At 33.8% G+C, this 12340-nt stretch overlaps 1 protein-coding gene across 2 annotated transcripts in view; it reads left to right on the top strand.

Annotated features, from left to right (window-relative positions):
* The first annotated feature begins 7648 nt into the window (after positions 1-7648).
* Positions 7649-12340, top strand: part of LOC120336894 (receptor-type tyrosine-protein phosphatase F-like) — a 68957-nt gene continuing 64265 nt past the window's right edge. For both annotated transcript variants that reach the window (XM_078109834.1, XM_078109835.1), the window contains exons 1-4: positions 7649-7807; positions 11232-11394; positions 11688-11795; positions 12215-12324. In XM_078109834.1, the coding sequence (XP_077965960.1) occupies positions 7723-7807; positions 11232-11394; positions 11688-11795; positions 12215-12324 (466 nt within the window). In that variant the 5' untranslated portion in view covers positions 7649-7722. The remainder of the gene's footprint in view (positions 7808-11231; positions 11395-11687; positions 11796-12214; positions 12325-12340) is intronic.

Here is a 12340-nt window from a genome sequence, read left to right as displayed (position 1 = left end):
TCAGCATTACTATCGTTTCATTCTCATGTCAATGGCATTTCCATATTTTTCTGGTCTTTGCCTATAATAAATGACATTTTCAGTTGAATCGTTTTTTTTATTTAACAAACTGATAGCTTGGATTCAATTTTTTAATTTAATTTTTTTCTTAACCACATGCACCGGCAACTCCATGTCTTATTATGCACAGGCAAATTGTAAAGGCTTACCGCTGAGTGATGGTCATATCATGGAATGATGTTCATATCAATATTATATCCACTTTACGCTAGTTGCAAGTCATTTTTTATATTTCAATCAATAGCCGTTATGGAGTTTCTGTAAGCGTAAGCACACTACTCCAATGCGTCAACGAGTATGGTCTCCTCATATAAACATAAATCTGGCGATGCTTTCTCGAATAATCAATATGTAATGTGTGTAATGATAGTTTGCACCAAACTTTAATTTGATTAGTTTATTGACAAAATAACCAAAGAAAACCAAATAAAAAAAAACGAATAACCAAAAGAGATTTACACTGTCTTCGTTGGCAGCGACACATTTCGCATGTTATCACAATCAGCTGTTGTGGGGCTTTATCTTATGGCATTATGGATTGCAACCTATTGTATGTATTCATGCACCACGAGAGGCTGGCATTGTAAGCTTCGAACAAATAACATGTAGAGACTTACTTGTCACTAGAGACTAAATCATGTTAATATCACAATATTTTATTACATATATTTTACACTTATTGTAAGTAGCTTCATCAAAAGCCGTTTTGGAGTTTCTGAGAGTTATTTTTAAAACCCTAACCCTAAAACACTTATTATATCATATGTATATCCAATTGGCTGTACATGCATATGACTTGGCAGTATTAGTACATCACTTTAATGGCTGTATTTGGATATTAATTGGCTGTATATGGATATGACCTTGGCTGTATATGGATATTTAGTTGGCGCTATATGTATATTTAGTTGGCGCTATATGTATATTTTTGGCTGTATATGTATATCACGTTACCAACCCCAATCAAAAGAGCTGCGAGTTGTCCTCTTCCACCTATGGATGCTCGTTTCGATATAGAAAAGCATTGGCCTCTTGTGTCAGTCAATAGAATACATTGTAGAAAAAGGATATGGCATATGAAAAATAACATAATCTGTGCAAAATGTGGTGTATAACTTTGCCTGAGACAATCGCCAAACTGTTTTCGAGAAGTTCATCAATAACACTCACATTATTTCACTTCATGGTTATTTTTCATAATTTCTTCCAATTTCTGTTACTAAAATTAGAGTACTTTGTCAATTTTAGTAATTATTTTCGATCAAAATACTACTAAAAATATTGTTTTGAATAACCTCAATTAATTTTGAATATTGTGTGGACATTTTTAGGCTAGACAAAATATCCAAAAACGGTTACTAAAAGTCACAGTTGCTTATACTCATATGTATTTAAAACTTCTTTTGCCTGATATTGATGCTTGATAAAATGTTTTTACAATACAAGCATTCTAGAAATATTGTGCCATTTTTTCGTGAATGCATTGTGGGTCAAATATGGTGCCTAAGAAATTCACCTCTCCCCATAGGAGTAGTTATCGAAAAATAAAGAATAAAATGAGGTCGTTTTTTGAATTTTACACCTCATTCTACCACTAATAATTTCCTCATCAGATTTTACGACATCATTCATTGAAAGGTCTAAACAACCTTTCTTCGTTTTCATTGTTGGAACCCAACCTGGGGCAGAATATTTGTTTTAATTCAGTTATGTACGTAGCCAGCCAGGGGTTAGGAAAATTGGCTGTTTAAATTGTATCAACCACAAATAAAATACAGATAGGTGCAGACGAGCAGCGACTTTTTTTTGAAGTCGGTTTTTAGGTGTTAGTAAGAATCTAGGAACACAATTCTAAGAATATTGCATATTAAATGAAAGTAATAAATAAAATATAGTTAAAACCTAAGAACACTCGCTTATTCACTCACCCATGCAATAATTAACCGATTTTCACATCACATTAATTCCTAGATCACATGAGATGGAGTAATTTCATCGTGGTGTGGGCTTATCCAAAAATTATTTCGTTTTTGTATCTTTTCAAAATTTGATAATCCATAATATTCTCGTACAATATCAATTGGGTACATGTATTATTGTATTCTATACGCGAGATGTCGCCATTCAGATGATTCGAGTACAAATTTGAAAGTGTTTAAATGAAGTAACGCTTTGTAAAAACAAGCATTCATTATTTTCATTTTGGACTGAAATGGATAAATGCAATATATGCGATTTTTCGTTTCAACGTTTCGTATTTGTATATTTATGTTAATTTCTTGCAAATCAATATTTAAACAATACTTATAAGATGTTCAGCCCCCTGTGTTTGAGTACTGAATAAATGACACCCGAAAATTTGCACCCACAAACGATTGTTCCCATGAGCATACGTTCAAATGAAATTTGTACGGCAGTTTGTACTCATAAACATTTGCACCAGTGTACATTTGAACCCATGAACAGGTGAACACATAACCATTTGCACCCGTAGACATTTGCACCAGTTGGCATTTGAACTCATGAACATTTGCACTCACAGACATTTGCACCCATGAACAGTTGAACACATAGACATTTGCACCAGTTGGCATTTGAACCCATGAACATTTGCATCTACAGACAATTGCACCCGTGGGCATTTTCACCAGTTGACATTTGCATCCACGAACATTTGCACTCATGGACATTTCGACCCGCGGATATTTGCACCCACAGACATTTTTACTCACAGACGTTTGCAGCTACATATATTTGCACCAACGGACATTTGTTTGAGTATACGAAGTCAATTTGTCTATGCATATACACTCAAGCAATTTCTAACAAATATGATAACTGTTAGACTACAATAATGTATGTTGTTAATGGAAAGATGATGTCGATAACAAATAGGAAGATCGGTACCAAGTTTCAAAAACTCCACAAAAATGCTGATATCAACAAAGACCGGAACCTTGAAAATACTCTCTATCGAGTTTTCGAATGAAGACATTTTCGGCTATAGTATGATTTACAACGACGCTTATTAATGTTACAGTGATAAATGGAAATTGTCACACGACGCCGTATTATATTAAGTAATAACAACTCAATATTGTAATAACATACAGTGCCAATAAATCGACCATAATATATTGTCAAAACTAAACTTAATCAAAACCCATTTTGTACGACAAGGAGCTCCAATTATTTACTGTCTGCGTGAGCTGCATTTACGTACATACTTTGCTATAGCTTGTGAAATCTGCCTTGATTCGCATCATATAGATAGGTGAATAGGAAATGCACTGACCTGAGTTGAAGCAGGGACTCGAGTTCAACTAAATAGCCTGTGGTTGTAGGGATTTCCATAAAGTCTTATTAGGAGTTTTTTCGATACCATGTATTGTTTCGGCCCTCAACACATGTATTAAATGAAGTAAAATATGTAAACAATTACTGATTAAAAAACAACAAACTTGGTTTAAGACATATTGAAAACTGACGTCATAACAAAATTGAAATTATAAAGGGACTTTATGGAAACTTTATGCATGTGAAATACAGAAATAGAGATCATTTATTTTTCTAATTAATCGGATCCAACAAAAGTTGATATGAACCTTAAAATGTCAGTAAAATAGTTGAATGCTTTTAAAAGCAACTGGTCGGATCAAACGTGTCAGGTTTCTGATTCTGTTATGACCAAAGTGAGAAAATGCGTAATAATTAGGTACCGCGTAATCTCATATAGAAATCAGTGACAGGTTATTTGTTGCATGTTTGGAGAGTCACATTCTGAATGTGGAGCTTATATGGATTTGTAGATAGTAGCTTTTTATTGTGTTAGTGAAAGAAGATTGACCCGAATTTGTGTTTCTGTTTGAAATAAATAACGAAATTAATAATTATAGAATATTTATATTTTATACCATAAGCTTTTGTTCGTGATGATATACTTAAGATTTATTGCTTAGATCAAATTTTGGGCTTTGAATGAAAACGCTTTAGCTCAGAACGGACACAACCCTGGACATTGCTTTGTTATAACAGAACGAACTTTTAATTTATGCTAATGTTGACCGATTACGGATGGAGATTCACGTTTTTTCCGACTTCCGAACATAACTTCGAATTCAGACACAATGAAATAAAGTGATTGGGGCGAATGTCTGTATATTTAGCGTTGTTTCTTATTCTACTCATCATGGTGTTGAGCTAATCTATCCAAGCCTGATTTCGGAAAGACAAAAACGTTAGACGTGGCAATTTATCTCAAATGTCATGTATTTGTTCGTGAGACCGTTCTATTCCCATACGTCTGTATAAAATATAAGATTTTAGATATAGTGAATGAATGAACAAACTCAATGACAAAATATTGGTGAATGAATTGCTTCTGTTGTGATCCTGTTTCAATTTCGCTATTAAAAAGATTTACCAGCGCTTGTTACGATATTACGTAAAAAATACTAATCAGGAAAATAGTTTTTCGAGTTGCTTGGGGAGAAGGTTCTCAACGCGAGAATCGTATAAATAAACCTTTTCCCGTGTCATTCAGGTTTGTTAATTTGTTTAAAAGGTAATAAGAGTTGATCAGGTTCAACAAAAGGTGACAAACAAGTCATCAAACTGCGCACAATACAAAACAATATTGCAGTCATTGGCTCAATATAGCATGTCGTTAATCGAAACAACTCGGACATGTTCATGCCGGTCGTTGCTGTCGCAATATTCATATCTAAAATTTTCTGAGACAAGAACAAGAACAAAGTGATATTAGGTCAGAAGTGAGTGTAGCCTCGTGTTATTGGGGAAGAACTTCAAACTTAAAGAGTCAACAATTAAATTTCCATCCAGTTCGAAAATAATAATTTAATGTATTGTGGACACGAAATTCACAAATGGATATTTTTGCTCAATTTTTGTTGCTGTGAAATTTTCATTTTTCAAACTAACAGAACAAATTTTTAGAACTCAGAAATGATTGAAGTAGTTGTAAGATTTTTACAGGTATTTTTTCCTGGGTCCTACGAAACTCGATATTTCATCCAAAATTTTGCAGTTTTTTTCAATTTATGAAAGCGTTTCATAGGATATATGGGAACACTTTTTTATGACATTTGATGTTTCTCGGCATATATTTGAGATTTGCCCTTTTGCGGTACTTCCAGTAATCAATGTTATTCAGACCTATTCGCACCAGCACAAAGCACACAATTGTAAGATTATTGAAAAGCAGTGGTGTTTTAATATTGTATCTACCGTCAAAACTCAATATGGAGAATAAAATAATTGTTCAATGAAAACAAAAACCGGACGTGGTATCTGCGCTTAACTGGAGAAATATCCTGCTATACTAAATTACAACCCCCACTCAAATAAAGACAATAAATGCATCGTGGATATAATAATAAAAAATAATACGCTCCACTTATAGACGTCAGTCGCAATAAACAATAAATTACTCATCACGAAGTCGGCGGAAAAACTGTGACTAAGAGATTCCTGAGCTCGCTAAGTGTTACTAGTAAGACAGTGCGCTTACGAGACGCTGCAGTATTATACAATGTGTCTCATTCCATTGGTGAATTATAAGATAGGGTTTCTCATATTAATCCTGAAGAGAGAAATGCGAAAAGTGAGCATTGGCATCTACAACACGTGAAGCCTATATACGGAGTAGTCTTTTGTCACAAAATCATTTTACGACGCAAACAAATGTGCACCATAGAGTGAGTTATAGGTAGACAGGGTTCGATGATCTACTCTGAGTTAAAATGAATATAAGAAGGTTTATGGCGAAGTATGGAGTGAGTCACGTAACTGACAGTCAGCGTTAAACAATTTGTGTAAAATATATCATGTATCAAAAACGTAATATTATAATTAGGTAAATTAATTAAAACCTGCTGCAGAACAGGATTAAGATCCATTGTGAGAGAATGGTACTAACTACATTGTGTAAGCAATTATTTACAGTCAGTAGTCATGTTTTGTAGATCTAAGTCACTCAATAATTACATGGAGGTCAGAATGTCGGGAATCAATTATACCCGTATTCGTGTTAACCGCTGGGTGAACGTAATTTCGATTTATTTATGACATGATGACATAACGTTTCCAGAATTTCACCGCATTCGAACAAGATAGTTTTGCTAAACAGATTTAACATTTAGTTCGATTTCTTAGATTAATATAATATAGAATGGATAGCAGATACAATAACGCAATATTTTGAGTTTTTTTAACAAACACTGAAGAAGTTCATACTTCATCACATTACCGTATTAATAAATACTTTGTAGGAGGCTTAAAAATAATATAAAAATACTTTATATAGAATGCTGTAAAATGCTAGATAATATTCCCATGTTCAAAGATACCTGATATTTGTCGGACTTTGACATAATTCTTGATTGTAATGTGTTTTAACTATGGGTGAGAATGGTCTTATCTAACGGTTAGAAAATAATATGAGTGTGTTGTCGTGACATGGTTTCTCTGAATTTCACGGTATTCAATTTTTTCTAAACAAGCTAAGCACACTATATTTGGTAAGAAATTATATTGCAGCCAGAGTGAAGTTTTCAATACTATTATTACTATTTGTTTTCACGGTCGATACTATTGTTCTAAGTTTTCAAACATAGTTTTGGCCCAAACCCGGAAATACCACTGAACTCAAATATTGGAACACTATCCTTCTGAATTCAACAATTTAAACTCTTAATCAGACCTGAACTATCCATGTCATAAACATAATCTGACGTATACATAATCGTCTGAAAATTTAGAATAATTTTTGAACTTTTTTTATTTCCGATTTCTAACCTGTTCATAGTTGAGCCTGAGCCTTGTTTCTGTCTGATTATTTGCGAGAAGACGTAAGCGTCCATGAAATGAATAATACTAATCTATACTCATACACAAGAAATATAAAAACACGAATCTTCAAACGTCATATCTTTTATTGAAAGAGTGTCTTCTCCAAAAAGGCATTTGGCTGAACAAACAATGTTAATCGAATGCGTCGACAAAGCAAAATATTTTTCAACAAAATTTCGAATGCTTTTTTTAAAAAACAAGTGAAAAGAAGCCAAATTACATGATATCAAACAAAATTTACAAAAAAAATTTGGAACTTGGTTACAACAGCAATTGCCCGAAAGTTAGCGGAAAAAATATGATTAGTTTAAAGTAATTCGAAATAATAAAAAAAATTATCACATCCAATTAGTTAGGTGCTGCATTGAACAAATGAGAGTTTTGAACTTTCGACTGCCTGTACCTAATTTAATCAGGAAGCAATAATAACGCGCATATTGTTTGCTTGGCCATCAGATTTGAAATATAATGTTTGTAGTACCAAAATAAAAATTTGGAAATACAGATATAAAGCCTTAGGCAAATGGTTGAAATAAAAATATACATTAAAATTTATGATATTCTGTCGGCTAGGAAAACGATAATACTTAAAGCAGGAATTAGACTTGATTAAAGACTTAGAAGTGTAATCTTATGAACTTGAAATTAGCGCAAAACTGATAGTTCGGTCGCAAGTTTTTAATTTTATTTATTTAAATTCATTCTTTTTCTCAGTTGAAATATTTATAACAAAATACATTTACAAGATGGATTATAATCAATAGATCTATCACTGACCGAACGAGAATTACAATGAACTCGAAATTATATGGACATATTTTACTGAGCCTGCTTCATTTACTTTCACAAAGTAAAAACTTGTTTGTCAATGCGCAAGGTAAGTTAGGCGTCATTTTTCAAGAAACAAAACAAAGTTTTCAAACACGTCAGTCTGACGCACCGAGCCTGTCAAAAAATATTAGTAAATATTAATATAATATTCATCAGTCATGTGCAAGTGATGACTGAGTTTATAAACGAACTACAAAACGGGAGGGGGGTGGATTATGTGAAATTCTGTTGCTTATTCAGCATGACTAACCTGAAACCCAATTTTCCTATAATGTTTTTAGAAATCTAGAGCATTTTTTTTTTATATAACTGATTGCCAATAACATGGTTTTTAATTAGGGTTCATTGCGATGCTACAATTTCGCGAAATTATTTTTCCACAAAAATAAATTTGCGTAAATGTCCACTCATATAGTTAAATTTATCGGAATCTAAAAAACATTGAGCATTCTCTCAGGGCATTGGGTGATCATCCCGATCCCACTAGCACAGTGTTTCCCAACCCGAGTCTGCGGTCTCAAATGAATCCAAGGAGCGTTTTAATGAGTCCGCAACGAGCCAGAAATTCACTGCGGATCGCAAACGTTTTTGCGAAACTTAACCATCAGCCAAGTTACGATTTACGCTAGAATTTACATAAAACATAAAAAGTAAGTTTATGTACATAGCATTAATTGAGTCAATGAGTACTGGTTACTGAGTAGGGCTGGGCATATATTTGAATTTTCAACTGATAGAATAGCAATTTACTATTCAAAAAATTTGGTAACACGTGACGCGACAGGTCACTTGCGCGTCGCTAGTGGCGTATCTAGGGTGTGTCAGACATGGCTCGTGCCACGGGCGCCGTTTGGACAGGGGGGCGAAAACGGCGTTAATAATAAAACGTTTCAATGAATTAAATTCAAATGGGATTAACTAAAACTCGTATTTTTACACAAATAATAACATAGAAGTATCCTAATTCATTAATATTCATTATAAATTGTCAAACAACTATCAAGGGGGAGCATTTTTAGACTTTGCCGTGGGCGCCATTTTAAGTAGAAACGCCACTGCGCGTTGCTCAATCAAACGATTGGATTTCACTACTCATTTGCGGAATTCCGAAAACACGAGTCTGTACACGCTTCGATGAATCGATGTCTGAACAACACCTAAGTGGTGTTTCTCGCGAGTTCGAACAACGAGGTTAAATATTTTTTCTGCAAGGTCTTTTTCAATGGTGGCAACGCAGAACGCAGAACACCATAAGTTTTGTTTTACGATGGTACTAGAAAAAAAAAACGCATAACACCATAAGTTTTGTTTTACGATGGTCCGCGACCGATTAAAAACGCTTATTTAGACATTGCAAATCGAAAAATTTCGACTGCTACCGTGGTATACCTACCAGGGCATTTTCCCTTAGGAGTCCTTGTTTAACTGCCTCCATATTGGTACGTACAGTACTGGAGCGCCGCAAGTGTTGTACGGGCAGCTCAGATTTGTCGGATTCACCAAAATACGGATCAAAACAAAATATAATCGGGCACTTTACCACTCAATCAGCAAGATTCAAAAAGTGACAAAACAATGCCCCTTTTCGCATTCGCTCAGAGACTTTACTCACTCAGACATATTTTCAGGCGTGGTTGTAAACAAGACCTCGTTTTCGCGTTTTTGAAATCCATCAGTTAGTTTTCAGTTGCTTTGGAAATCATAATGATAGTTTGAAGCACATACCCCATTTTTCAGGCGCCAACTCGCTAAACCACTTTTAAAATAACCCCAAAAATTTTGCAATGGTAAAGTATAGGAAGAATGTTCCGGGTGTCAAAGGTCGGGGAAAGGTCCATATTAAAGCAAGGCGATGAGTATGTATTTTTGATTTACTAGTAATTTAAATATATTTTAATAAGTACTAAATCAAGTTGTACTCCCTGAAAATTTATAGCAGATAGTAGGATTTTTCTAACGACGATAACAAATTCGCAAGATTGAAAAATATATGAATCAAAACTGAATGTAATTGGGCAATATATTCTCACATTATATGTTCGCAGATTGCCGTGGCATTTTAAAAAAGTAATGCTTTCATCTTGTCGTAAGTCGACGCAACCGCGAGTTACCATTAGGAATGTAAGTCGAATATTTTTTTTTTAATCGAATTTCGAATCACAATGTTCCGATTCGAATATTTCCGCATCTGATTCTCTTCAGTATATAATCATAATATCGTTAACTTTCATCAAATTTGGAAGAAATATAATGTAAATTTTGATTAAATAGCAATAATGAGCTTAAAGAATTAAGAAAGTTACCAGAAAAACACAATGCATGGATGTATCAACTACCAAATATATTACGGCTATGAATCATTTTTTGTTACATAAAGGTATACTCAGTTACATATTTACTCACATACAATAATGTTTGCAAATAATACTGGGTTTATAACAATTGTTTCTTCCAAAATTGACCAACAAAATCCATCCAAATTATAATCGCTTGTTAGTACCGTATGTGCCATGATTTTAAAAGAAGCAATGATAGCGAGGCAAGCATCGCAGACATACATGTTTTTAATAAGGTATGGTGCAATGATGTTTTATTATAATAATATTATGTAGATAATTTAAATAAACGTTCAAAATATTTGTGAAACTTTGTAACATTTTAAATAGTCGAACAAAATTGAGCGAAACCATTGGTCCCTTGAAAGCTGCTACCAATATGAAATATGACGACCTTGGGAGTGTCACGGCTTTGGAAAGCTTTAAACGCAAAGATAATAAATGCTTTTGGTCGATATAACGGTAGTGCCGCTGTGTCGTGCAGTTGCCTTGTGGTATCTATTAAATTGTTTTTTGAATAGAATCAAGCTCTTTTTTTTAAATTGCTTCGAATTGATGTTGATTCGAATCGCCTCGATTCGAATTTCTGAAACATACATCCCTAGTTACCATGAACACAATCAAATTAAAATAGAACGACATTTCAAAGTCTCGTCGTTGTCATGGATTGAATATTGTGCAAAGAAAAGACCATTATACAAAAAATGAACGCATAATTGCGAGGAATTTTCGATTTCGAAGTTCGTTAAAACTCTGTTGTGTTTGGTTTTATTGCTTCTTCACACAGAGTACGCTTGCAATAAACGCTCCTTGAGTCCGCAAAGGTTTTCGCCGGTGAGAAAATAGTCCGCGACCAGGGAAAAGGTTGGGAAACGCTGCACTACCATAACGGTTATCACTCATTAGAGCTTTTGGTTAACTACTTCAATTGTTGTCATGATCGGTATTTGTTGCATACGTTAAAATTCATATTGGTACCATAAATTAACGAACATCCTGGAAACGATAAGCCCAAATAAAAAACGACAAGATAATTCCAACGTTGGTTGAGAAGCGCCATGTACGGAATGAATTATGAGATTACCAAAAAAAAAATTTCATGTTTTTTCTATATATCTGATTAATTTGTTACAGAACCTACACAAACTATAAAAACCGACGATGGATACTTACTTGAAAGATTTGATACTGAAGTTTATACCATGAATTCAGCAGAGCAGAAATGCAATGCACGTAACGCATGGCTAGTGCGGATAAAAAACACTAATATGCAAAACAAAATTAATGCTCTTCTAAGGTAATTTATTTATTTTCATTACTCAACATTCTTGTACCTTTTTCATAAAAGGGTGTTGTATTTAATAGTCTCGAATTTTGCCAAACGGATAACGATTTTTTCATTTAAATTAAATTTTCAATTTCGCTCGCTCAAAAAGCGATTACGAGTGTTTATTTCAACTACCTAATACGAAAGGCTTTCATATTTCAAAACTATGTCAATACTTTCATTAAATATTCCAAAATCAAAAACAACTGACTACCTGAACTGCATGATGTTTTTGATAAATAGCTAAATAATTATCGTTACAGTGGTGCAACTGCGAAAAATCCAAACGGAAATTACTTCATTGGACTCACAAAAGTTTCGGGATCTTGGAAATGGACTGATGAAAATCATGCTGCTTGGCCTACGAATTGGTAAACTATTAGTGACTGTATTTTAGAGAAACGTGGAAGATACTAGAAATTATTTCATTAACTCACATTGCCAACTTGTAGAACGCTATACGCCCAACCGCCCCTTATGCAAAAAAACGTTTCATTGTTAATTGATTTGTATCTCCATTATTTCATCCAAGAAAGAATTGGAATGATCGACCTGAAACTAAAATATAAAATAATTTTCCTGGACATTTCATACCATCGAAGCCAATACCGGGTCATTTCATACTAAGGAATCTTGACTATTTCATTAACGATTAAAATGAAGCAATCGACGCAACCCACAAATGTAAAATAATTGGAATGGATAGACTGCCTAATTTCAAATAGTTTCAGCATTTTCTTTATCTTGATGTTACAACATTTGGATGTTACAACATTTGCTTTTTTTACAGGGCATCTGGAGAAGGTGACGATGGCAGTACGTGTGCATCTATCAATTACGATGATGGGAAATGGACAGATATTACATGTTATGCATTCAGGCGTTATATCTGCCAGTCAGGTAGACAGTCCCTCTG

Source organism: Styela clava, chromosome 2, assembly GCF_964204865.1.
Source record: "Styela clava chromosome 2, kaStyClav1.hap1.2, whole genome shotgun sequence".
Classification (NCBI taxonomy): domain Eukaryota; kingdom Metazoa; phylum Chordata; class Ascidiacea; order Stolidobranchia; family Styelidae; genus Styela; species Styela clava.
This window is presented reverse-complemented; position numbering and strand designations above follow the sequence as displayed.